At 56.4% G+C, this 27,355-nt stretch overlaps 1 protein-coding gene across 5 annotated transcripts in view; it reads right to left on the reverse strand.

Moving 5' to 3' along the window:
* Rab3il1 (RAB3A interacting protein like 1) overlaps positions 1-26,462 on the reverse strand; it is a 29,151-nt gene extending 2,689 nt beyond the window's left edge. The window contains exons 1-11 of one of the 5 annotated variants that reach the window (XM_048361151.1): positions 23,398-23,527; positions 14,525-14,768; positions 13,706-13,801; positions 13,538-13,615; positions 12,950-13,168; positions 12,018-12,164; positions 11,182-11,310; positions 10,973-11,091; positions 10,647-10,746; positions 8,453-8,519; positions 7,020-8,014 (exon numbers count right to left, since the gene is read on the reverse strand). In XM_048361151.1, coding sequence (XP_048217108.1) covers positions 7,932-8,014; positions 8,453-8,519; positions 10,647-10,746; positions 10,973-11,091; positions 11,182-11,310; positions 12,018-12,164; positions 12,950-13,168; positions 13,538-13,615; positions 13,706-13,801; positions 14,525-14,768; positions 23,398-23,408 — 1,293 coding nt within the window. In that variant the 5' untranslated portion in view covers positions 23,409-23,527 and the 3' untranslated portion in view covers positions 7,020-7,931. Of the gene's footprint in view, positions 1-7,019; positions 8,015-8,452; positions 8,520-10,646; positions 10,747-10,972; positions 11,092-11,181; positions 11,311-12,017; positions 12,165-12,949; positions 13,169-13,537; positions 13,616-13,705; positions 13,802-14,524; positions 14,769-23,397; positions 23,528-26,272 lie in introns of those variants that run through there. The other 4 variants (XR_007213062.1, XM_048361149.1, XM_048361147.1 and 1 more) reach the window with 4 other exon arrangements.
* Positions 26,463-27,355: the final 893 nt, after the last annotated feature.

Below are 27,355 nucleotides of genomic sequence, written 5' to 3' on the forward strand. Positions count from 1 at the left end.
GCTCCCTTCTCCCCACCCCCCTCCACTCCAGGCTGGCATTCTACCATTTCAGCCACACCGCCTTCACTTCCAGCATTTTTGCCACACAGTCAGAGCTAGGGGTCTTTGAGTGGGCTGGCTTCCAGCTGGGATCTTCAGATCTCAGTCTCCTGAGTCACTAGGATTAGAGGCGTCAGTCCCTTTCTGAGTGTTGTTTTGTTTCAGTGACATGGATGCCTGGTGCTAACAGTTAAGCGGTCACACCAAAAAGAATCACACTGCCCCCCCACCCTGGCAGAACTTGTCAAACTTGAGCGCCCATTGCACCTGCCTTCAGAGCTGGTTACTAAGACACAGCCAGCGGCCACCACGCTTGATTCAGAATAGGTTGGGAGCTGAGGCCCATTTCTATCAAGTTCCCAGGTGATACTAACCGGCTAGTGGAAGGAAAAAATTCTGAAAATCTGAAGCACATTTTCCTGATATGCATAACATCTTGGCCCCAGGATTTTATTGTTTGTGTGAGGGATTGTTTCTAGGGCCTCGTGTGGTTGCCAAAACCACCCTTGAGCCCAAGTTCCTTGTATAAAATGGCATGGAATTGACATCTAACCTTCACACATCCTTCTGTATATATATATATATATATATATATATATATATATGTATATGTATACATACATATATATACACACATGTATATAATTTTTCTTTTGCACTAGTTCTTGGGCTTGAACTCAAGGCCTGGGTGCTATCTCTTAGCTTTTTTGAGCCACAACTACACTTCTGGCTTTTATATGGTGGTTAATTGGAGATGAGTCTCATCATAGATTTCCCTTCCTGGGCTGGCTTTCAACTGCAATCCTCAGCTCTCGGCCTCCTGAGTAGCTAGCATTACAGGCAAGCCACTAGTGCCTCGTTGCTTCCATATATTTTAAGCCATCTCTAGACGATTAATACAATGCAAATGCTCCATAAATACTTGTTCTGCTGCATGGTTGGCGAAGCCATGGCAAGAATTAAATTTTTTTTTTTTAAAGTCTGTAGTTCAGTAGGGATGCAACCATCCCAGGCCTAAATGCACAGAACCATGGGCTACCACCATGTTTATTTCACCTGGATGGAGTCACTGGGTCTGGGTGAATGCTTGGCAAATTCTAGTGTCACATTTTAGAATTTTTTTCCTAAACATTTCCAATCAGGGGCCACTGAGTCTGCAGATGACAGACGCAGTACGTGTGGCAACCAGAGGCTGGCAGTGTTTGTGCCACAGGGAGAGCAGGGTTCAATGAACCTCGGCAGCTTTCTTCCCCAGTTCCCGGAACACCTGGCTTGAGGAGTGGGGACGAGCAGAGAGATCTGGGAAGCCACCTCACATGGGAGCCGCTTGATCCCTGTGCAGGTAGCCCCAGCATGGGGGCAGAGGGGATGATGGGAACTTCCGTCCTCCCTGCCCGCGCGCCCCCCCCGCCCCCGCCCCAGTTCCCACTGAACACAGGGTATGGAATGGTCAGGGGTTGGCATAGATTACCAACTCCACGTGTCCTAGGCCCACCATGGTGCTGGGGAAGGAGCTAAGCCAAGGGCAGGCTTAGGCCAGGCTGCCTTTCTGGACACACCAGTCCCACCTGCAGCTGACACTGTGACCCCTTCTTCCACGTTAGTCCTTGACAGGCCTCGGAGCCTTCCGGGGGCCACTTCCAGCCCTTATGCTTCCAACCCAAGCCAGCCAGGACAACTGGGGACTCCAGCCCTACAGCCAGGGCAGCCTGGGGCCTCTCAGACCACTCAACATTCCTGAGCTGCCACTGGGCCCCAGCCAGGATGTGTGTGTGTGTGTGTGTGTGTGTGTGTGTGTGTGTGTGTGTGTGTGTCCACAGAGGGAGGAGGGGACTGGCCAGCTGTAGTTTTTGCTCGGGGCGGGGGGGGGGGGGTGGTGGATAGAGGGAGCTCTAGATAGGTCCCCTGAATCACATGCAGCCTCTGCCCCAGTCCCTGGTGTGAAGAAAAGCTCCCAGGCTCTGAGTTCAAGCCTCATGACAGACCAAAGGAAAACAACAAACAAAAAACAAACAGTCTCAAAGTTGAGCCATTTATTGCACACAGACATGGTGGGAGGAACTGAAGTCCCGGCATTTCTATTTGCTTTGAGCTGCAGCTCCACCCAGGATGAGCCGAGGGATCAGGCCGAAGGAAGTGGGGGGGGGGGGGGCGGTGAGGGAAGACCTCAGAGTTAGGTAAGAGGAGCCTGGGGGAACTCAAGTCGTCTCCCAGGGCCGTCCTCAAGGCAGGCTGCCTCAGAACAGTTGCTAGAAAGGGTCTGCACCCAAATGAGCAGCAAAGGCGTAAAAATGGTCCACATCAGTAATGAACAGAACCTCGGCGAGGACCCCCTCACACCTGTAAGGACACACACACACACACACACACACACACACACACGAGTATTGATGAGGATAGACATTGGAGCTCTTGTGCACTATTGTTGAGACTAAATGTTGCAACCACTGTGGAACACTGTATGGAAGGCCCTCGAGTTAAAAATGACCAAACGATCCAGCAATCCTACCTAGGAGAATCTATCTGGGAGAAAAGAAAGCAGAGCCTCAACGTGGTACAACTGCTCGTATTCATTCATGAACAGCATGATTCACAAGAGCCAAGCTACAGAAAAAAACCTATACCCATGAACAGATGAGGCTAATGCATTAGAATCACTTGGGAACGAAATGTTATTCATATACAATGGAATATTCGGCCCTAGAAAGGAAATCCTGCCACATGGTACCACAGTACCACTGAGGACATTATGCTATGGTATAAAAGACGATGACTCTGATTCCAATTTTTTTTTTTTTTTGGCCAGTCCTGGGGCTTGGACTCAGGGCCTGAGCACCGTCCCTGGCTTATTCTTGCTCAAGGCTAGCGCTCTGCCACCTGAGCCACAGCATCACTTCTGGCCATTTTCTGTATATGTGGTGCTGGGGAATCGAACCCAGGGCCTCATGTATACAAGGCAAGCACTCTTGCCACTAGGCCATATCCTCAGCCCTCTGATTCCAATTTTAAAAGTTTTGTAGAGTGCTCACATTCAGAGGCAAAAAAATAAGCTGGGCACTGATGGCTTGTGCCTATAATCCTAGCTACTCAGGAGGCTAAGATCTGAAGATCATGGTTCAAAGCCAGCCCAGACAGAAAAGACTGTGAGACCCTTATCTCCAATGAACCAGCAAAAGATTCGAAGTGGAGGTGTGACTCAAGTGGTACAATAAAAAAGCCAAGTGAGAGGCTGGGAATGTGGATGAAGTACTTACTGGGTTTGATTCCTCAGTACCACATAAGTAGAAAAAGCCAGAAGTAGCATTGTGGCTCAAGTGGTAGAGTGTTAGCAGTGGGCAAAAGAAGCTCAGGGACAGTGCTCAGGCCCTGAGTCCAAGCCCCAGAACTGGCCAAAAAAAAAAAGACAAAGCCAAGTACAAGCAAGAGACCCTGAATTCCAGCTCCAGTACTGACACCAAAAAGATGGGGGGCAATAAATGTTAGTTGTCAGGTGCTGTGAGAAGGGAAATGTTTAAGACACAACATTTTAGTTCTACTAGATGCTGAAGTCCTGAGATCTACTTTTGATAGTGGATTGGTTTTGGGTTTTTTTTTTTTGCCAGTCCTGGGGCTTGAACTCAGGGCCTGAGCACTGTCCCTGGCTTCTTTTTGCTCAAGGCTACCACTCTGCCACTTGAGCCACAATGCCACTTCCGGCCTTTTCTGTATATGTGGTGCTGAGGAATTGAACCCAGGGCTTCATGTACATAAGGCAAGCACTCTACCACTAGGCCACATTCCCAGCCCGTGGGTTGGGTTTTTAACGCTACTCAGATGTACACTTAAAACATGACAATGGTAAATTTTCTGTGTTTTATAAACCACAAGAAAGAAAAAAAGAGCCTATAATCCTAACTTCTTTCTTTTTTTTAAACTGTATTTTTTGTCTTTTCTTTTTTGGTACTGGGGATCGAACCCAGGACATTGCACTTGCTAGGCAAGCGCTTTGCCACTGAGCTACATTCCAGCCCTAATCCTAACTTCTCAGAAGGCTGAGGTCGGAGGATTGTGGTTCAAAGCCAGTCCAGGCAGGGAAGTTCCTGAGACTCTTATTTCCAATGAACCACCAGAAAACCAGAAGTGGCACTGTGGTTCAAGCGGTAGAGCGCTAGCCTTGAGCTGAAGAGCTCAGGGACAGCGCCCAGGCCCAGAGTTCAAGCCCCATGACCACCACCAAAAAAAAAAAAAAAAAAAGAAAGAAAGAAAGAAAGAAAGGAGGAAAAGGCCATTTAACCCAACCTTCCCAACTGAGAGATGAGAAGACTGAGAAATGGCTTGCCCTGGGATTCGGGCTGATTACAAGGCCTGACTGCTCAGGATGTCCCTAGGGGCACTGGGCTGAGGCTCAGTGTCACCCTTCTTGGGGGCCACGCTCAGGAATGCCTCTTAAGAGGTGGCTAAGGAGGATTTACATGGTTCCTATGTGCCAGACCCACTTAGAGTGGCCTGAGTTATCTAGAACATTCACTTAAAAACAACTGTGCAGGGGCTGAGAATATGGCCTAGTGATAGAGTGCTCGCCTCGTATACATGAGGCCCTGGGTTCGATTCCTCAGCACCACATCTATAGAAAAGGCCAGAAGTGGTGCTGTGGCTCAATTGGTAGAGTGCTAGCCTTGAGCAAAAAGAAGCCAGGGACAGTGCTCAGGCCCTGAGTCCATGCCCCAGGACTGGCCAAAAAACCCCAAACAAATAAATAGACACAACTGTGCAGCTGATGTCAGCCAGCCCTCCCCCCCCCCCCCCCCCCCCGAGAGCCACTGAGGGCAGCTGGGCCAGAATGTGGGAAGCAAAGAAACTTGAATTCTAGCTCCGCTATCACTGAATGATCCGAGTTTCTGAATTTCTTTTTCAAGCCAGGGTCACACTTGTAATCCTAGCTACTCAGGCGGCTGAGATCTGATGATAGTGCTATAAAACAGCCTTGGTAGAAAAGTCTGATTGATTTTTTTTTCCAGTTCCTAAACTTGAACTCAGGGCCTGATCACTGTCCCAGAGCTTCTTTTGCTCAAGGCTAGCACTCTACCACTTGAGCCACAGCGCCACTTCCAGCTTTTTTTTTTTTATGTATGTGGTACTGAGGAATCGAACCCAGGGCTTCATGCATGCTAGGCAAGCACTCTACTGCTAAGCCACATTCCCAGCCCCCGTGAGATTCTCATCTCTACCTCACTAGCAAAAAGACAGCAGTGGAGGTATACTTCAAATAGTAGACTACCAGCTTTCAATGGACACAACTAAGGGACAGTGTCCAGGCCCTGAGTTCAAGCCCCAGTATTGGAACATACACATACAAAAATAATTAAGAGTGCTGAGGATGGAACCCAGGGCCTGGTGCATGCTGGGTAAAGGCTCTACCTTTGAGCTACACTTCTAGCCTTGAAGTCTCTTAAAGTCAAAGTGCAGGTGTTCCATGAAAGCCCTATAAACAGCGCTCAGTCCTCCCCCGAGGCCACCATGCCTGCTTCCTGACTTTCCAGTGCCTCCATCTACCAACCACATAGAAAGGCGCTCCACTATTGAAGTGAGTGGATTCATTAGAAGGGCGAGCAGCCAGCCACGCCCATCTCAGTGTCAGTTGCTGAGGTACCAGCTGTTGCTGGCAGCTGTTGTTCTAAAGCCACCACATGGGGTCCCTGCTCAAGATGGCTTCGCTGGGGCCTGACAATGCCCCACAAGTCTGGGGTGTAGGGCTCCCCCATTTCTTGGTGCCCTCTTGGTCCTGACTGGATCTGAGGCCCATAGGCCTGTATGCTGGGAGGGAGAGGTGAGAGGACCCAGAGCTCTGTTGTTGTGTTTGCTTGTTTTTGCCTCAACTGACCCAGAGTGGACATGGTGCAAGATAGGAAGCAGCACTTCTGGGTGGCCCCACGGCACATACAGGACGTGCTGCCTGTATCTCCTTCTCCTTCTTGTCGGTCATGAGGCTTGAACTCAGGGCCTGGGTGCTGTCCCTGAGCTCTTTTGTTCCAGGCTAGCACTCTACCACTTTGAGCCACAGCGCCACTTCCGGTTTTCTGGTGGTTCATTAGAGACGAGAGTCTCAGGGTGACTTTTCAGCCTGGGCTGGCTTTGAACTGTGATCCTCAGATCTCAACCTCCTGAGCAGCTAGGATTCCAGGCCACCAGTGCCCAGCTGCCCTTTCTTCTTTTACTTCCCTCCACGCAGCGCCGGGGACTTGTGCCGCACAGAGCAGTCCACGGTACGGGGTGGATTCAGATGACAGAAGGCTTAGGCCCAGGACCACGTGAGGGGACCGAGAGTGAGGGGCTCCACTCACAGGGACCAAGAGTGGCACGTGGGAACAAAGGGGATGAGGAGGGTTCAGGGAAAGGAGGCGGCACAGCCCAGACCACTTGCACGGCCTCCTGGTGCTGGGCCTCGGGTGTCACCGGCCCCGACACACACTGACCCACCCCACAGCTGCTGTCCGCTTCCAGGAAGGCATCTGGGAGGGCCAAGACACCGCGACACCTTCTCCTCTGCTCCACGCTGGGTCCTGGGAGAATCAGCCACCCCCACCTCTTGCACCTGTGCACTTGTCCCTCATTAAGAACCCTTCCATGCCCAGGTCTGTCTCCCCCTTCCTCCATATTGACAAACCAGACCAATGGATCCTGCACTGCCCCGACAACCCACAGGCCGCCTGGACGCTTCAGCTCTGGGCTCCCAAGGCTTCCTGTAGACTGGAGGTCATCATTAAGGCCTGGAGGGACCCAGAGGTGAGGCTTGGGAGAGGAAGACGGGCCCCCTCCCCACCCCCAACTCTGAGAACTCCAAAAGTCCTCACTGCAGCGAGAAAGTGGCCAGCGGGATTTGGGGTTAATCCCAAGCACGAGGGCGGGCAGGGAAAGGATTTGGTTTCATTCCTTCAGATGCCCAAGCCTTGGCCGGAGCCCCAGGGCGCAGGAGTGAAGGCAGGCCACCCCTGCCTAGCCCCTACCAACAAAGCCTTCCTTTATTAAATAGAGATTGTGTTACATTCCGTTCAAAGGAGGAAACAGGGGCATGGTGAGGGACATGTCCAGGTTAGAGCCCCTAACCCCGGTCTGTTCTGAGTGGGCTGTGACAGGTGGGTTGGGGCCTGGGGCCTGCCCACCTCCCTCTCCCGGTCCCACATACAGGGCCACTGGGATCTGAAAGGCCCCCTCCCCACTACGGCTGCAAATACGTCCCGAGGTCCCCTCTGTGTCACACTCTGGAAGGAAAAGGGCCCCAGTCCACCGGCTGTTCTGGGGACAGGAGCTCTTGCGGCCAGGAATGAAGTGGGAGGTCAGGGGGACGGGGCAGGCTGTATGCACTGGGAGGATGGCAGCACTTGTGCGGGTTGGAGGAGACAGCTGTTAAGAGGCCCTCAGAGTAACAAGGCCCCTGGGGACAGCCCGACACCCAAGCCCACGGGGGAAGCAGGCTGTGGGGTGGCCACCAGGGGGCGCTGGTGGCCCAGGGCCTGGGGACGGGGATGGTGGCTACCCTGATAGCACCACCAGTCCCTCTCTGAATCCGTGGCAGTAACAAGGCACCTATGGGTAGCAGCTCCCGGGATGGGGGTTGGGGGCAGGTGTCTCCAGGTGTCCTCTCCCGGACCCCCTAAATATGGCTCAGGGCTCCTCGGTCTTTGGTGCTCTCTGGAAATTCTCCTGGTGGTTGTTCGGTGAAGACAGAAGGGTCATCTCATGCGGTCCAGGCCAGCTTGTCCCTCTGTCTGTCCTGGCTCAGTGGTGCCTTCATAGCCTGGCTGTTTGTACTTTCCAGCTTCTGGCTCAGGGCTGTTTTTCGGGACCCTGTCATCCTATGTGTCACGAGGCGGCTCGCTTGCTCCGGCTCAGAGTCCCGCTCCAGGCCACACACCCTAGGCCTCCTGGGGGAAGAAGCCCAGCTTGGCCAGTGACATTTCCTTCCTCAGCCTCATGATCTCCCAGAACATGGGTTCCGCTGGGGAGGGAAGCGGGGGGAGGGAGAGAGGGGGAAGAGCGAGTGCTCATGGTTACCTTGGGCAGAGGGCCTGGCCCTCTCTGCCCCTAGTGACCAGACACACATTGCCACACACTCTACAGTGATAACGGGGTGTGGGGGGGGGAGAGGCTCGATTGTGCAGTAACAGGAGACACAAGAGCCTTCTCCACAGAAAGCACCTCTGGACCCAGACACCCAGGCCCACGGGCCAGCTACAGGCCCCTTCCGCCGCTCTTCTCCCCACGGGACTCAGCACCAAGGAGGATTAAAAAGCCACCCACAGCCTTAACCGTTCTCCTGGGAGAGCCCCAGTGCGCTGCCCATGGTCCAGGGCAGGTTTTCCCTGAAGGCATTTATTTGCCCCTTCCTCCCCACCTCTCCCCGCCATTCCCAAAGCCGCCACCAGGGGGCGCTTACCGTCCTGCCGCACCAGGCCTTGCTGAATGTAGCGGATATAGGTGAAGAAGTTGCACACTGCGGTGATCTGTGGGCAGAAGGCAGAGTGTGTGGGGAGCCCCAGGAGACTGGGTAGCAGTCCCTAATTCCATTAGCGTCCACCCATGGCCTGCAGGCCGGTGAGACACCATTCTGGTAGCCAGCAGGAAGGACCTATCCGCAGAGAGCGGATGAGGATGGATGGGCTCTCCTATCTGCCATGGGGACCCTCTTGGTGGCCTTCCCTGGGGCCTGTCCCTAGGCTGGGGCCCCATCCAGATGGTGAGAAGGTAAGCTGGTCTTGGCTCACAGGTGACTACTTCTGCACCCCTACCCCGCAGACCTCAGCCAGCGACTGCCCACTGACACAGAGGGAAGTCAAGGCCAGCCCCTTGCCTGGTGGCACCAGCTCCGTGCCCCAGTCCCTAGGGATCTGCCAAGGTGGCACAGCATGGCTCCTTCCCTTGTGCCCATTCTGCTTCTTCTGCTTTCTCCAGGTACAGGAAACAGTGAGGCCAGAGGAGGATACTCTCAGGAGAGGAATAGAAAGGCACAATGCGTATGTGCCTCTGATTATATACAATAATACTTATCGAAATGAACTCCAGGTAATGGAAATGAGAGTTTTTTTTTTTTAGTTTGTTGCCATTTTTTCTTTTATTTTTGTCTTGTTTGTTCATTAATCTGTCTTTAGGAAGGTAAGGGGGCACAGAAATGGAGGGACAGAGGGTGAACAAATGTAGCCATGGTACTCACGAGACACTATATTGAAAATGAACTCTATAACATGTGGGTGGGGTTGGGAGAAAAAAACTGGGAGAGAGTGAGGGAAGGGGTGACATGGTCCAAAAGGGAATATACCCTTTTTTCATTTGCTTTTTTTATTTCCAATCCTGGGGCTTGAGCTCAGGGCCTGGGCACTGTCCCTGAGCTTCTTTTGCTCAAGGCTAGTACTCTGCCACTTGAGCCACAGCTCCACTTCTGGCTTTTTCTCTTGATGTGGTGCTGAGGAATAGAACCCAGGGCTTCGTGCATGCTAGACAAGCACTCTGTCATTAAGTCACATTCCCAGGCCAGGAATATACTCTTTATCTGACTTAGATAACTGTAACTCCTCTGTACATCACCTTTACAGTAACAATTTAAAAATAAACACATATAGTCCACATATAGTCAACCAACTATGTGTCAGAGGTTATACTAGCTAAAATTCTAAAATAAGAAATTGTATTTGTCTATGAGGTGCTTACAGCTCATGACTACAATAAAATGTTTCTGGTCCTATAGTAGAAAAAAAAAAGGGAAAAAAGAAAAAGAAAAAGTTACAAGGAAGTCCGTACCTCTGGGCTGGCTCTAGGCAACCCAGCCGAGGCAGGGTGGGAGGTATCTGGCAGCTGAGCCCCCAAGAGCCCCCCTGGGCCCCCAAGAGCTCTGAGGGAGGAGCACCCTGTGTGTAAGGTACACAAGGTCTAGGATGCAAAGGCTGCGCAGTGTAAGACTGAGCTACATGGGGAGGGAGAGGAGGGGAGGCGGTGGCGGGGTGAGGTCCCTTCCGACACCAGGTGGGTAGTGGGCACCCGTGGGAGACGCAAGGGCAGGGAGGGGTTCAGTGGTAGCATCCCCCCCACCACCAGGGGTTGTCAGCACCCCACCCTGGGGTCTCTCGGGCACCATCAAGCTCCCTAGCTTTGACCAGTAGCCCCAGAAAGTTGTGATCTGCTGAGGAGTTGTGCTGTGATTAGAGTCGCAGGGGACTTGTGGCTCCCGAATGAGGGTCTAGACAACAATCTAAGGGGCAAGGGCTGCAGACGCTGTGGCTAGAAGCCCCACATTGTACCCTGGGGTACACCTGAGGGTGTCCCCCACTCTACAAAGAGCCCCTCCTGCAAGCTTGTGGGACTGAATCTGGCCACCTAAGCTCAGCCTGAACCACAAGAGCTCAGCAAGGAATCCAGCCCTGACACGTGATGGAGACACTGGGTAAAAACCCTGCTCTTAACCCAGGAGACAGGTGGGAGCGCCATTAGGTCCGTCACACAGCAAGAGCAGACTAGGACAGGTGACTGCAGCTCAAGTCTGTCTCTGCCCCTCTCTGTGCCTGAATCACGCCCTGCAGATCTAGGAGGCCTGGGGCCCTGAGCCCCCACCCCTGGTGTGGCCCCAAAGCGTGACTTACCCTAGCCCGGGAAGAGGGTGAGATGTAGTAGTGGCCCTCAGAGTCCCCCAGCCGGATGCGATGGCGGCAGGTGCGAGCCAGCCCGCTCAGGGCACACGTGCTGGAGGGAGGCGGAGGAGGCGGCGGGAGCTGACCGGGACCATCCCCCCACTCCCCGGCTCACGGAGAGGAGATGGCAGCCATACACCCCAGGGGTCTGGCCAGGCCTGAATGCCCCATGCCAGGACTCCAGAGCCCCGAGGCTCAGCCCACCCGACCCCCGGGTACAGACTCCAGGTGGGGCGTCCACGCGTGGGGGGGGGGGGCGGACAAGGCACTGAGCGTACTTGCTGCTGGAGCTGCCACACTCAATAGGGGCCACCTTCACTGTAGGCAGTGTCTGTGAAGCAACGGGCTCGATAGTCAGTGTATTGTCCTCCACGGCGGCCCGGACCAGGGCAGAGAGCTGTGGTGGACCAAGGAGAGAGGCGGGGTGGTGAAGACTCGGGTCTCTGGGGAGGGGGGGCAGTCCCCCCGGCCACCCTCCCCCCCTCACCTCCTGCATGGTGAAGTCCAGGCAGGGCCCCACATCCTCTCGGTAGACTCTTTCCAGGAAGGGGCAGGTCTTGTCGAGGGTGGGCGATGCCCTCCAGGCCTGGAACTCTGCAAATAGGGTTGTGTCCACCTGGGGAGGGAGGGGAGCCAGGGGAGGGGACAGTCAAGGTGGCGGGCCAGCACCATCAGCTCGGGGAGAGGGGCTGGGGAGGCGCGGGAGGGTCCAGCACACCAGCAAGCCTGTGTCCAGGCCGTAGCCATGCAGGTGAGGACCAAGGCCTCCCCTCTGCCCTTTGCACCAAAGGCTTCAGAGCTGACCCTTCTTCTCTCAGAGGGGTTTGAAATTTCTTGGTGCTTCAAGATCACAGAATTGAGCCAGTGGCTCACAACTGGAATCCTAGCTACTCAAGGGGCTGGCATCTGAGAATTATGGGTCAAAGCCAGCCCAGGAAAAAAAAAAGTCTCCAATTAACCACCAAAAAGCCAGATATGGAGCCTTAAGCAAAAAAGCAGGGACAGAGCTCAGGCTGAGTTGAAGTCCCAGGACCAGCGCCCCAAATAACTAACAATAAATACAATTACAGAACTGACTTCATCTTGAAGCCGCACACTCAGCCTGCAAGAATCCAATCTGCAGGTCCCAGTGGGTCAGGATGTACATGCAGGCACACGCGTGCACACGGAGGGACACATAGGCACACGCGTGTGCACGGAGGAAACACACCGGCGTGCCCTGCTCTACACTCAGAGGAGGAGAAGCCGGCCTGCCCTGCACTGCATGCAATGAGTGGAGCCCAGAGGAGCCCAGAAAGGGAGGCCCCTGTGTGGAGCCATTACCTGTCGGAAAAAGGAGGAAGAGGTAGCAGAAGTAGGGGCCGTGGCCGGCTCCCCAGGCAGGAGCTGCCAGGCCGGCTCGTAGGTGAGGTGGACAGCCTTGCTGGGGGTCACACAGAGGAGTAGGGAGAGTAGAGGAGGCAGCCCAGGCTGGGCCACGGAGAAGACAGATGACAGACAGACAGACAGACAGACAGACAGACAGGAGCACAGAGGTAGACAAGGAGGAGATATCAATTTCTGGTTGAAAGGTCAAGTCAGAAAGGGACAATTAGGGAGGGGGAGGGGCTTTGCTTATGTCTCCTGCAGAGGTAGAGATGGAGGAGAGCACTAAGCTTGGGGTGGGGGGGGGCCTGACGTGAGAACCCCTGAAAGCTGGATTCCACCCAGTGCCTCTCTCCTGTGCCCCTCCAGTGCAGCCCCAGCTGGCTCTTGCCATTGGTGTCTTGGTAGTTCTTCCTAGGGCACCAGGAGGAGACAATGCCAGGGCTCTACTGGATGATCTTACCTTTCCCACTACAAGGCCAGGGGCAGCACACACCCTTGAGATCAGGGGTGCCCAGCCTCGAGGCCATGACCACACTGGACCCAGGAGGCCTCCCAGCCTCCTTTTGAGGTAATGTGTGTCGTCCTTGAGGACCCAAGGAAAGACCCTCAGGGTCAAAACCAGACTCCCGTTTAGAGACCACTGACTGGCCATTGCACAGGGTCGGCAAGCAGTTTACCAGACCTCTCCTGTTGCAGGAGGCTGGCGAGATGGAACTTCCCAATCTCCTTCGCTCGGAGAACATGGAGGCCCCGAGAGGGACGAGGCGGGCTCCGGGCCACGCAGCAAGGGGGTGCGCGGGGTGGGGCTGGCTCTCAGTGGCTTCTGATCTATCTGACAGCAGGAGCCCCTTCTCCACCCTGCACCCGCCGCTGGCCAGCCGCCTCACCTCTTTGCCCTCCTTGTCTGGGGTGAGGGCGCGGCCCGCAGCGGGGCACACGACGGGGCAGAGGGCGTTGCTGGTGCTCTTATGACGTGCGTGACCCTTTCGGGGCCCGGTCTTGGTGGGGCTCAGCAGCTGGGGGTGAAGCTCCCGGTTGGGAGAGGCTGGCGTGGACGTGATGACCAGCGTCTTCAAGGCGGTCACCTCTGCCTGCAGCATGTCGATCTGGTGGGGACAGGAGGGGGCAGTCAACGTCAACTGCATGACAGCCCAAGCCCCAGGGTGCAGGGCCTCATGGGGTGGGGGGAGGAGGGGGGGGAGACAAGCAGGCTCTGAGAGAGGAAGCTTCTGGAAGAAGTTTCTGCTTGGTAAGGGGTTTGGGAGGAGGGAGAGAGGAAATGACACACTTGTGTCCTCAAATTCCCTGGAAGCCTCAGAACCGTCTCTGCGTTTCAAGAGAAACGTGGAGTTGGGGTGGGGCTATGGGCTCTCAGGCCCCTGGCCTGCCCTCCCTGGACCGGTGATGGCCGACGATAGCCAGACCAGGGGCCAGGCGGGAGCCCCATGGTCTAGGCAGATGGAGGGAGACCTCACCTTGCCCCACGCCTCCTTGAGCTGCTTCTCTGATGTAGCCTGCTTCATGTTGGCCTCCCGAACCATCTTGTGGGCTTCCTGGAAGAGGGCAGCCTCTGCGTGAGTAGTCAGGAGTTGCTGGACACCGGGGCCACCCCTTTCCCAGGCTCCCCTGCCCGCCCAGTGTACCTCGAACAGGCTGGCAGTCAGCTCCTCCAGCTCCCGCTCCAGCTGTTCACGCACCTTGTACAGTCGTTCACATTCCTCGTCCTTCAGCTTCAGCTCCTGCAGCCGGGCATAGGCTGTCAGCCCTGGGAGACCCCAGCCAGGCACTGGAGGAGAGTGGGCCCGCCCAACCAGGCTCTGTCCTACCCATGGGCATCCGGTAGGAGGCTTTGGACCACCAGCCTACCTCCTTGGTGCCCCAACACTTTGAACTACACCTTCTATTTAGTCCACAGCACAAGGGTAAAGCCTTGCTTGTCAGCCCATCAGAGCTTGGAGCAGGGTTGTTGTTTTCTTTTGCCTGTATTAGGGCTTGAACTCAGGGCCTAGGAGCTGAGGGGTTTTTGTTCTTGTTTTTGCTCAAAGTTAGTGCCCTACTACTTGAGCCACACCTCCACTTCCAGCTTTTTTTTTTTGTGGTTCCTTGGAAATAAGAGTCTCAGTCCCAGGCTGGCTTCCAATCACAATCCTCAGCTCTCAGCCTCTTTGGGTAGCTAGGATTCACAGGCGGGAGCCACGCAAGCTGAACTTGGGGCAAGTTTTTTGATAGGATCAGGATGTAGCCCCATAGTAAAAGCAGGTGTTCAGCCAGCCCAAGAGGTCTTGGGTTCTATCCCCAGCAGCAGAAAGAAAAAGACACAAGAACTGGGCTCTTCCGTGCCCTTTCTGGTCACCCAACACAGCCCCAGCATGCAGTAGGCCTGGGTAAGTGTGCATAAGCTCCTGACCCCTTCTTTCCCTTTGCCACCTCCGCGCACCCCACCCACTGCCCTGGGCCCTCACCTTCTGGGCTTTGTGCAGCTCCTCCTTCAGGAACTCTGAGCCCTTCTCTCGGATCTCCATGGAGCTGCTGCGCAGGCGCGACACGTCCAGCTGGGCGGCTGTGGGACCCTCCTCGCCTTGGGCCTTCTCCCCTGCAGAGGTCTCCCCCAGGGCTCCTGGGGGTTCCCGGTGGGCCCCCACGCTCTTCCAGGAACCCGGGACAGCCGTGAGGGGTGGCAGGAGCCCCTCTTCTGGTTGGGGTGAGCTGCAAGGCATCAAACAAGGTAGCAAGTAAACAAGGGCATGGGCAGACGGGAAGCTTGGAACGGGGACCAACCCAGGGCGGTGTGCGTCTGCCACGTGGGCCTCTGTCCATCTGTCTGCAAAATGGGGTCACTACAAGCTACAAAGGAGGTGGTCACGGGGGTAGAATGACCAAGCATGCGGCTTCTTAAGGATAGGGCTCAGGCACCTCTGTCGACCCCACTGCCAGCCTAGGACCTAGAGCTGCCTGTGGCTCTCTGTAAGTGCCCAGTGTGCATTTATTAAGCACACAGGTGACTGTAAATCCATCAATGGTGTATGCGTGTGCTGGCACTGGGGCTTGAACCAGGGCCTGGGCACTGTCCCTTAGATTTTCCCACTCAAGGCTGGTGCTCTACCACTTGAACCATACATCACTCCAGCTGTTTTCTTGGCTGGTGCTGTGGCTTGAACTCGGCCTTGGCACTATCCTAGAGCTTTTGTACTCAAGACTAATGCTCTACCTCTTGAACCATAGCTCCACCTCTGGCTTTTTGTGGTTCATTGGAGATAAGAGTCTTATAGAGAGCTGAGGATATGGCCTAGTGGCAAGAGTGCTTGCCTTGTATACATGAAGCCCTGGGTTCGATTCCCCAGCACCACATATATAGAAAATGGCCAGAAGGGGCACTGTGGCTCAAGTGGCAGAGTGCTAGCCTTGAGCAAAAAAGAAGCCAGGGACAGTGCTCAGGCCCTGAGTCCAAGGCCCAGGACTGGGGGAAAAAAAAAAAAGAGTCTTATAGACTTTCCTGCCCAGGTTGGCTTCAAACCACAATCCTCAGATCTCAGCCTCCTGAGTAGCTAGGGTTACAGGCGTGAGCCATTGGCGCCCGGCCACTCTGGCTAATTGGGGATCAGAATCTCATGGACTTTTCTGCTTGCGGTTGGCTTTGAACCTCAATCCTCAGAGATCTAAGCCTCCTTATGAGCTAGGATTGTAGGAATGAGCTACCCAACTCAAGGTCTCTACTTTTATCCAGTGGGGACAGCCCTAATGGTCATCAAAGCCAAGATGTGCAGAAACCTCCGCACCCAGGATGAGCTTCATGGATGTGGCCTGCACGGATGCAATGAATATAAACTCATTGGCACAGTTCACCTGACACATTCAATGCCAGGAGTTAGATAAATGCAGATACAACCTCTTTCAGGGAGGACCAGAGAGGAAGCAGGAGGCCAGGGTAGCCAGTTAGATTCTGCAAATAGCCCAGGCAAGGAAGATCCACTTCCTGACACCTCCCTTCCCAGACTTCGTAGGGAGAGATTCCAATGACTCGAGATTTGCTTGCCGAGATGAAAGACTCTGGAGGCCTTGCGAGAGACACCTCTGCCCTCCCCAGTTCCCCAAGTACACACCACCCCCCCCACCCCCCAACCCACAAGTTGAAAAGAGACCCTGGAAGAGGGAAGGGAGAGGAGGGCCCGGCCAGCGGTGATTTGTGCCAAGACAGCACCTTGAGATTTGCTTGCTCAGCAAAAGTCAGGGGCTCCTGAGCCAGCAGCTTCTGAGCCGCAGGGGCGGACAGCAGGGAGGGGGTGGGAGGGGGGTGGGAGGGGGGTGGGAGGGGGCCCCCAGACACCCGCACAGGAGGAGCACAAGGCCACGCAGAAGAGCTGAGGAGGAAGGGTAGGGGGCTGGGGACCACCTCCTCTCCCTGTCCCCAGCACCGCAGGAAGGTCACCAAGCAGCCAGCCTCTGAGCCTCGGTTTCCTTCTTGCTAACACAAAGGGACGAACACCCAAGAGACCCCAGCAATGAGCCCACGGTCAGCCCTTCACATGACCTCATCCAGCCCCTGCCCTCTCCCCTAGAACTGGCCTAGTGTGTAGTCTGGAAGCTTCTCAGCTTGGGCCCGGCTCCACCTCAGATGAATTAGATGAGAACAGAAAGCCATCACCCCGCCAGCACTGCGCAGGCGTCAAGGAATGTCTTCCATCACCTTGGTTGGAAGGAGGAGGTCTGTCTTGTCTTATTGGCTCGAATGAGTGGCCTCTTCCACAGTGCCATGGTGGCCCCCTGGGCTGGGGGGTGGGATCTGCCCTCAACCCTGCTCTCATTCCCGTTCTACAGATGAGGGACAGGAACTTGGGGAAGGGAAGGGCCATGCCTGGGGTCACACAGCCGGCCAGGGGCAGTGCTCTGACTCGTCAGCCACATCTAGGCTTCCCGCCAAGTGACCCAGCGGTGGGGTGAGTGCTGGAATCAGTGCTTCGGCCTCGGGATGAAGAGCTGCTGGGCCCAGGGGGCTTCCAGAGGCTCCACCTTGGCTGTAGCAGGGAAATTTGACCCAATTATGGCCCGGATTGTCTCCTCACACTCTGCTCAGGCCCAGAAACCACCTTTCCAGGAGGGAGGCTGGGGGCGGGGGTGGCTAAGAATACAGTGAACCCCTGGGAATGACGTCCTTGTAACCTGCATTCCCCCCGTAGTGTGGGGTAAAACCTGCAGGAGGCGCTATACGAATCAAATAAGATAATCAGGCCTGATGCTCGCTGAACAGATGAAGATTGTAACCACATCCAGTAGAGGAAGCCTGGGTCGGCTGGCCATGGGTCCTGTAGGTGACACACCTCTGGCCCTGAGGGCTCCCAAAGGTGTGTCCTGGAGACCTGGGGAGCCAGCCCCACTCCCTTGTGTGGAAGAGGATGGCCATAGTTAACCCACGCTGGGCTGTGGTCATGACAGCCTGCCTGGCCAGCTGCCCACTGCTGGCCGCTGAGCAGCAACGGCAAGTCAAGGGTCTGGGTGGTCTACACAGCACTGCGTAGGGCATGGTAAGGATCCCAGACCTCCGATGCCAGCCCTGGTGTCCTTCCCGAGGCGGGGGTCCCTGGATTGTCCACACGCCTTGCCCAACAGAACAAGACTGTAAGAAGTGTCACCTTCCGGCCCCTGAGGGGGTCAAAGCGTTGTCCACCTGGGCCTCTGGGTACCCTGGATAACACTAAAGGTCTGGGCTGGAGGATTCCATCTTCCCAGCAAGCTTGGGGGATGGGACCCTATTTTCCAGCCAGAGGAGAGCGACCAGGAGGCCTGAGAGCAGATCTCCAGGATACGGCCCCTGCTCTCAGTGGCAATGCCCAAGCTCAGATGGGAATGGCAGGAAGTACTGGCAAAAGAGGTCTCTGTAGCCACCAAGGCCCCTTTTCTGCCTGGCCTAGGTGTGGCAGGAGCAAGAGGAGGGAAAGAAGGGCCCAGCAAGTGCATGGAGGGAAGCTCCCGGCACAGACACCCCCCCCCCCCCAACTTCCGGGCTTGGAGGCCAGCTCCCCGTGTGACTCACAAAGTTCAGAGGAAGGAGGTGCTGACTGGGGCCCTTGGGCCCAGCCAAGTCACAGACGCCCATGTTTCATACACAACACCCTTCCAGACCAGAGCCTAAAAACCTGGGCGTGAGCGCCCAGGCACGGGGCAGATCCAGACCCCGGCGGAGGTGGTTCCACCCGGCCTCTCTACCCCTCCTTATCCCAGTTACCAACAGGAATAGTGTCCAGCATCTAGAATAAAGCGCAGAGGCTCCTGGGGTCAGCTGGAGTGAGAGATTCTAGGGTCAAGGTCAGAGGCAGCAGGGTGTACTGATTCATGCCTGTAATCCTAGGCACTCAGAGAGTGAGACCTCATCTCCAAAAGAACCAGCAAAAAGCTGGTGTGGAGTTGTGGTTCAAGTGGTAAGACTAGCTGAGCAAGCAAAAGGTCCTGAGTTCAATTCTCAGTTAGAAAAAAATCAAAGCTAGGTGCTAGTGGCCTATGCTTATAAATCTGGCTACTCAGGAGCTATCAGCAGCCATCTGGAGAGTTCCTGAGACTTATCTCCAATTAACCACATCTTAAAAAAAAAAAAAAGCTGGAAGTAGCCAGGCACCTGTGGCCCACGCCTGTAATCCTCGCTACTCAGGAGGCTGAGGCCTGAGGAACAAGGCTTGAAGCCAGCACCAGGAGTCTACGAGAGTCTTCTCTCCAATTAACCACCAGAGAGCCAGAAGTGGGAGCCGGGCCTCAAGAGATAGAGTGCTCGCCTTAAGTGCAGGGACAGCTCTCAGGCCCTGAGTTCAAGCTCCAGGACTGGCACACAGAAAACTCCGGGCAGGATGAGGTAGCCAGTGCCCCCATTCTGGAAGGTCAGTGCCCCCATTCTGGAAGCAGCTCCTGCAGCTGAAACCCCCCCACCTCAGCTCAGCCAGGAAGGACTCCACCAGGCCCCTTCCCCAGGAAGTGCAATGCGGAGCGGCTGGAAGCCTCAGCCCACCAGACCTGGCCTGTGAAGGCCAGCAGCGCTTCTATTCTCACCCCAAACCCCGAAACACCAGCAGTACTCTTGCATGCAGTCATTCTGCCTGGGTCCCCAGAACCTAGCCAGAAGTCACTGATGACCCCGTGAGGCCCACGGAGGTTCCAGCCCTCCTCAGCCTGGACAGGCCGGCCTGCTGCCAGGTCTCTGCACCCTCTGGCGAAGGCCCAGGTCGTCCCTCAATGTGTGTCTCCTGGGCACCATACTTGATGGACTTAAGGCGGGGGTGGGGAGGGTAGTTCAGGAGCCAGGGAAAGGACAAGGCTGAAGATCCATCAGGAGTAACTACAGTCCATCTGCCCAGGGAAGCCACAGAAACCCTACCCAGGGCCCAGCTCCCAACAGGCAGCGCTGGGGCCCAGGGGCCCTGTCCAGATACATCCTCAGAGTTCCCAGTGTGGCCCACAAAGGACTGAGGCTGACAGCTACACGACAGGTATCCAGGTCCCAGGGTGTCTCAGGAAAGCTCAGAAAGCTCAGTCCACACAGAGGACCAAGGCTTTGGGCCCCAAGCCACATGCACACAGGATTACCAGTCTCTAGGTCAAGTTTATGGCTGTCTACTATTCCACCCACACAGTCTCATCCTATGGGGACAGCACAGTAGGGAGATGTACCCCCACTCCCCACAGCCTAGTTTTAATGACAAGGCATGGAAGGACCAGAGAGGGTTGCTAACTTGGCTAACACACACAGCAAGGGAGTAGCAGATGGGGAAATGAACCCAGAACATGTCACGGGACCTGTTCCTAAGAAGGGGGAATGAGTGCTGGTTTCAGAGAAGGCAGGATGCAGGCGGGAAGTGTGAGGCAGTGCACCCCAAGGCGGGGGAGGGGGGCCATGGTAGACTGGGAGAGGCCCTACCCACTCCATGGGGTGGGGGTGGGGGGAACCATGGCAGGACCAGGAAGCAGATAAAGGGGCAGGAGGAACAAAATACAGTAATCGAGATCATTAAAAGCCCAGGACAGGATGAAGGGGAATGGCAGTACCCTCGGTGGCAAGGAGGAAGTGGGCGGGGGTCCACCAGGAAGTGAAAAGGCGCGGTGTGGGCTTGCTGGAAGAGTCTGGAGCTGCAGACAGTGACAGCTGTTGGGAGGGGCCAGCCTCGGGGAAAACAGCTCCAGCAGCCCCGGCTAGGGGTGACCAGGAAGGAGACCCCCAAAGGCAGAGAGGGCAAGTTAGCTGAGGGAAGGTAGCGGGAGAGGTAGGGCCTGGAGTTGGGCTGGGAGAGGCAAAGGAGGAGAGAGGAGGGAGGCCTGGCCACTCAGAAGTGGGGATCAAGTGTGGGGGGGCGTGGCAGCTGCAGGAGCAGCAGCAGGTTTGAGTGCAAGGAAGAGGAGGTGAGGACAGGTGGAGCAGGTGGCTAGGACAAGTCTTTCCCCATCATTGCCTCCAGCCTGACAGCCCTGCCCAGCCCTGGAGGGGAATCAGAGAGCTGGAGTCCAGGGCTGGGTGGGTGTGAGTCCAACTCTCTTCCTCCGCACAGGGCCCAGCATCTAGCACAAACCTCACTTCCACCCGAACAAGTTCGTCTAAGAGTCGAGGCAGCCCTGGGGGCTCATGCCTGTAATGTTAGCTACTCTAATTAACCAGCAAAAAGCCAGGAGTGGGGATGTAGTAAGCGGTAGAATGCCAGCCTTGAGCAAAAAAAAAAAAAGAGAAGGAAGAGCAGTGAGCCCCTGAGTTCAAGCCCCAGTACCAACACCCCCCCCCCAGGTTGACACACCCCAGATCTGCCCTCCAGAATGCTGCCTAGAGTGTGACTACTCTGTGCCTGTCACCGGGCCAGCCCGGACCCTTCCCATGGGCAGGAGGCAGACGCCAGGGGAGCCTCCCTGGTCCTGCACAGGTAAGAAGGAAGGGGACAAGAGCTCCCTCCCACCGGTGGCAGGGCAGGATGGGCAGGCAGGTAGATCAGAGAGGACTACAGGACCCCCTCCCAGGGGAGAGTCCGGCCTGCCAGCCGGTCACGCCCAGCAAGGTTATATGGCCACTCAATGGTAAGGAATCAGCCCAGAATTCAGAGCCTGGCCTCTGCTGACCAAGTCCCAAGGGCCCAGGACAGCGAGAGCTGGACAGCCTAGCCCTGTCCCCTGGAGAGTGGGGCGATGGGAGAGGGCCAGACCCTTAAGTAAGCCTGGGCTCAGAGTTCAAGGAAGAGCCTCCCCCTGCCCCCCTCCCCCCTCCCCCCTGCAGACACTTCTGCTCACCCCCCCAGGATAGCAGCCCGAAGTCCAAGGATGGGCCTGGGATTAGGGGCTGGCCATTAACCATCATCCTAGACAGATAGCTCAATTCATCTTTCAGACCAGGAAACCAAGCCTCAGAAATACCAGGTGGCTCGGGCAGGATTCCCCAAACCCCTAGTCTAGAATCAAAAGCATATCAAGATATATCATACATAATAATTATTATATATAATTTATTTACTCTTTGCATGTGTCACATGTGGAGCTTGAACTCAGGGCCTAGGCACAGTTCCTGAGCTTTTCTGCTCTACCACATTGAGCCACAGCACCACTTCCGGTTTTCTGGTGGTTAAGTGGAGATAAAGAGTTTCACAGATTTTCCTGCCCAGGCTGGCTTCAAACTGTGATGCTCAGATTTCAGCCTCATGTGTAGGTAGGATTGCAGTTATGAGCCACCAACACCTGGCTTATTTACTTTTGTGCCAGTCCTGGAGCTGGAACCGAGGGCCTGGGTGCTCCCAGCTTTTGTGCTCAAGGCTAGCGGTATACTGCTTGAACCACCGTAAACTCTTTTGGTGGTTCACTGGAGATAAGAGTCTCATGGACTTCCTTACCCAGGCTGGCTTTGAACCACAATTCTCAGATCCTCAGCCTCCTGAGTAGCTAGGATTACGGGCATGAGCCACTGGCACCTGGTCACAAACACAGGCCACTAAGAGTGCGACTGGGGCAAGTTGAACCTGGAGCAGAGTCCCCAATCCATTGCGGTGGAACTTGAACTCTTAACACCCCCCCCCCCACCGTGGGCTCTGGCAGCTTGGCTTCAGATCCCTGATTCTCTGCCTCTATCTCCACATGAGGAGGTTCATACAGTGTTCCAGTGACCCCGAACTCCAGCCTCCCCAGCCCCTGGTGCTCTCCACCTGCATCTATGAAGTCCCTGCTTCTGTCTCCACATGAGGAGGTTCATACAGCCTTCCTGACCCCTGACTCTGCCTCCTGCCCCTCAAGCTTTTCACCTGCATCTATGAAGTCCCTACTGTGTGCACGGTGCCCCACTGTACTCCAGAACTCCAAGCAAGTGTAACAGAAGGGGGCCGACAGGGGTTTGCGGGGGCAGTAGCTTAGATTTCCCAGGAGGGCCCTTGGAATTTGGCAGCAAGGCCTTGTCCCAGATCTTGAGACCCTTGACCCATCCATCTCCTGGCCTGGAAGGAAGGAGGCCTCCCAGCTCACATTCTAGAGGCCCATTTCTTAAAGGTCACCCAGGGAATAAGCAGTCCTGTTTCGCCTCAGTCTACCTAACATAAGCTTCTTCCGCACTAACGTTGGTCCGGGTCCCTAAGCAGGACCAGGAACACAGGACCCCATCCCACCCCACCCCACCCCACCACCGGGACTTCTCCAGGCCCCACAAACCCGCCTCACTCAACCACATCGCACCTCTTCTCCCCAAACTCCAGCGAACTCGGGCTGGGCTTCGGAGATCTAGCTTCCACCCCTCTCCCCACCAGGAGCCCGCCCTCGGCTCAGGCTCCCCGCGGGGAAGGGGGGAGGGAGGGAGAAGGCCCACCCTGGCCACCTGCCCAGGCCTCCCTCGCCCGCTGAGTCCTGACCCGCCCCGGGCCACTCATCCATCCCGTCCCGCGGTCGGCCCCAGGCCCCGGGCGTGGGGCTCAAGGGGAGGAAGCGCGAGCCCAACTCCCACGAAGACCCCCCCGTCCGCCTTCCTGCGCCCGCGGGGCACAGACCCCCGTCAGACCGGCCGGGACCAATGCCCGTGACCCCCGCCCGGGGGTCCGGAGGTCCCCTCGCCCGGCCCCTGCCACCAGCCGGCCAGCGACCTTGGGGAGACCTGGCCCCCTTCCCCTGCCGCGCGGCTCCCGGGGGCGCGGGGAGGCGGGCGGGTGTCCTTCCTCCAGCCGCGCGCCCCAGGTATACCATGGGATGCACCCACCGTCCCCGGGACACCGACGAGCCGGCCCGGCGTCCTCCCCCGCCCCGCCGCGAGCGCAGCCGGGCCGGGGTGCGGCGCCCCCCGCACGCGGGGACCCCCGGACCCCCCGCCCCGGAGCCGCCGCGGCCCGCGCCCGGCGCGTGCCCCACCTACCCACTCCACATCCCGGCGCCGCGGGGCGCCCGGCCGCTTCCCCGCGCTGCGTCCCAGATCTCAGCCAACTCCGCCCCGGGCCCGCGGCCGTCCCGCCGCCGGTCCAGCCCGCAGCCGGTCGGGCGGTCAGTCGGCCCAGCCCGGGATCCTCGGCCCCGCCCCGCCCCGCCCCGCCGCTGCCCCGGGCGAGTCACGTGGCCAGGGGGCGGCCCCGGGACACGTGCCCGGCCCCGCCCCTACGCGGAGCCCACCCGCCTCCGCGCCCCGGGCCGCGCCCGCCCGGGATGCCCGGCCCGGGATGCCCGGCCCGCGTTCCCCGCGGCGCCCCGGGCCCCGGCGGGCACCCTGCGCCCTGCGCCAGCGCCGCTTCGGAACCCACCAGGGCTCCCATTGTCTCCCCGGCGTTCGCCACCCAAGGCCAGCAGAGCCCCGTGGCCGCGGGTCCCCCCTCTGAGCACCCCGTCTCTGTCTCTGGTGACATTCCGCCTGCTGCTAGGGGCAGAGCCCCAAAGCAACTTCTCCCAGTCCCACTCTGGGTTTCAGGAGCGAGTATCCGTGCTCCCGTCCTGAATTCAGCCTGCCCTTCCCTGCTTTCCACCGTCTACCCTCTGTCCAAGAATTGCCCCCCCCCCCCCCACACACACACTGGTGACCCCTACTCCCCATCCTGGGCCTGGCCACCAGGGGCAGAATCCAATCCGAGCTTCACCACCTCTCCTCTCCTGTGATGCAGCCATGGTTCCCACATGCAGCAGCCCACAGACCCCCCCCCCCCACACCTTTGAGTTTAGCAGGACAAACTTTAGGGACACACCTCATTCATTCATTCATTCACTCAACTTTCAATTCTGACCACAATCTAAGGGCCAAATAAGGGCCCAGACCTTCCTGGGGTTCCCATAGAGCTTTCCTTCCTTCCTGTGTGTGTGGTGTGGTGTGCTGGTCCTGGAGCTTGAACTCAGGGTCTGGGCACTGTCCCTGGGCTTTTTGTCTCAAGGCTAGTTAGCATTCTGCCACTTGAGCCACACAGCTCCGTTTCTGGCTTTTTGTGGTTGAGATAAGTCTCAAGAGATTTTCCTGCCCAGGCTGGCTTCAAATCGAGATCCCTCAGGTCTCCCCAGCAGCTAGGATCACAGTCATGAGCCATCAGCTCTTGTAAAGGGGGTCTTTGCCAGGTTGCCCGGGTTGGCCTTCAACTTCTTGATTCAAGAGCTTCTCCCTCCTCAGCCTCCTGAGTAGCTGGGACAACAAATGAACATCTCTACATCCAGCTTATGGGGCTCCAATATGGTGGGTACCACAGTCTCTGCTCAAGGACCACTTGTCTAGGGTTTGCTTTTACCAAGTGATGGGGACTTGGTTCAAACCAGAAAGGGTGTGTCTTTCCCAAGTGGGCACAGCTAACACCCAAGTACAGAACTTGGGGAGCCAAGACCAGGCTGGATGTCACGCCTTGCCCACTCCATGGGCTGATTTCTTGAGCAGTAGACCACCTGGACAGCCTCCCAGCTTTCCAAACTTCATCCAGCCCTGGGCCTCCTACAGCGTTCAGGCTGCTCAGTGATTGTTTTCTAGACTTAGGGCTTCTAGCCCCTTCTCGGAGGGGGGTTGGTTCCTCTGTCTTCGCCTGGGTCTAGCCCAAATCAGATGTCAACATGTGTTTGTTGATTTGAATTCACCCCCAGCTAAGCCTTGAACAACTTCAGCCTTCCTGTCTTTATTCTCTCTCCAGGGCAATGGGGATGATGATAATAAAGGAGCTCAGGACAAAGCCCTTGCCCTCGGAGTGTTTTTGAAAACCAGAGCAAAGATAAACTGTGGCGAGTAGACTAGATGGAGATAAAGGGTGCAGGGGGTGTCCACCCAGGGCCTGCAGTCCCCCTTCCCAAGGAAGCGTCCTGAGCTTGGGAGGGAGCAGGCTGGCTGGAGAGGCCCTTGAAGAAAGCCTCAGAGGACAAGTGTGTGGTTACCACTGGACAAGCGTGGACATCCGATGACTGGCCAAAAATACCCTGCCATCCGTGCATCCAGCTACGGTGGCTCCTCCCAGACGCACACTGTGCCTTCACCCCACCTCCCATCGATGGGAGCCTGCCTGAGGTCACACAGCCAGGGGTGGTGAGGTTGAGGCGCCTTTCACATTTGCCCAAAAGACAACCTGGCAGCCAGAGGGTTTGCTGGGATGCTTCGGCTGCTGGCCGGCCCACAGATGGCTTCCTGGCCTAGCAGATGGAGGAGGCAGCCCTGCTTGGCCTCCCCTCTTTTTCTTTCCACCCCTCCCCCCCATCTCATCTCCAAGCCCATCACCCTCAGTCACAGGGTCTTGACTGGAAGCAGTTGAGAAGCAGGAGACCGCCATGCTAGATGATTCTGGACTTAAGTCTGTTCTCAGCATCCCAGATAAGTATTTTTGTTTTTTGTGTCAGTCCTGGGGCTTGAACTCAGGGCTTGGGCATGGATCCTAAGCTTCTTTTACTCAAGGCTAGCGCTCTACTCTTTGAGCCACAGATCCACTTCTGGGTCTTTGGGGGCGATTCATTGGAGATAAGAGTCTCACAGACTTTCCTTCCCTGGGCTGGCTTTGAACTGTGATCCTCAGATCCTAGCTATTCAGCCTATATAGCTGCTTAGCTGAATAGCCAGGATTACGGGCACAAGCCACCATCACCCAGCAACCCAGGAGTGTCTTGCCCTTTCCAAGCTGCAGCTCCCATCTCTGTGTAACCACGGAGCTGGATGAGACCACCAGAGGTACCCCCCTTTTGGTGCTGACCCTGCAAAGAGGCACCTGAATTCCCTCCCAAGTTCCATCTAGCAGGCTGCCCAGAGCTCCGCCTCTGCCTCTCCTGCAGAGAAATGACAGATCCCGGCTCACCTGCCCGTAGTCCAGGGCTCCTCTCCCAAGCTGCTCTCCTGTTCAGGGCCTGGTGGGACATAACGGACAGCCCCCGAGCGCATGGCCAGGTACACGGGGCATGTCCCTCTGGCCGGGCACCGGCTGGACTCCTCTGCGGCGTCCATGCCTGGGAGGGGGCCACACGGAGGGTCCCTCTAGAGACGGCTGGGAGGGCAGGTGGTGGAGGCCTCTCCCTCCCCGGGCTGAGCCTCACACTAACCTTTGCAATCTCTCAGGACCAGCTGCCCGGGAGGGCGGGACCTGATGGCTGGGGCCCTATCTCCTTAAGTCATAATTATTAACTCTTAGGGCCCCAGCTTGGGCCTCCTTCTTGGGTTCTGAGCTGGAGAAGGTAAAACCCCTGGAGGGGAGGTGGGTGCCTAAGGCTCCAGACTTCAATCAGGCCCCGCCATGGAGGCTGCCTGTCCCCTCTCTACCCCTGTGGGCAAGCCATATAGAACCTGTGTCCCCATTGGTGGCTCCCTGGCCTCTGTCTGTGGGCCTCAGTATCCTCTTAAAACCTTTACACGAGGGCCTGTGCCTAGATCTCACCTTACCTTCCACTCTCTCATTCTGTGTGTGTGTGTGTGTGTGTGTGTGTGCATGCTAGTACTAGAGCTTATACTCAAGACCTAGGCACTGTTCCTGAGATTTTTTTTCCACTCAAAGCTAGCACTCCACTACTTGAGCCATAGCTCCACTTCCGTCTTTTGGTCGGTTAATTGGAGAGAGTGTTCTGGACTTTCCTATCCAGAGGAGCTTGGAACTGTGCTCTTCACTCAGATCTCAGCTTCTTGAATAGCTGGGGTTACAGGTGTGAGCCGTCAGGTGCCTGGCTCAAACCACCTTGTGTTTCCACACAGGATATGCAAATGCCATCCCATTTATCCCTTTCTTTCATATTCCTTCCTTCCTTCATTCTTCCCTTTTCATGCTGGTACTGGAGCTTGAACTCAGGGCTTAGACATTGTCCCTTTTCCTCTCAAGACAGATGCTTTACCCCTTGAGCCACAGCTCTACTTCTGGCTTTTTGGTGGTTAATTGGAAATCAGAGTCTCGCTT

Source organism: Perognathus longimembris, chromosome 13 (genome assembly GCF_023159225.1).
Source record: "Perognathus longimembris pacificus isolate PPM17 chromosome 13, ASM2315922v1, whole genome shotgun sequence".
NCBI classification, from domain to species: Eukaryota; Metazoa; Chordata; class Mammalia; order Rodentia; family Heteromyidae; genus Perognathus; species Perognathus longimembris.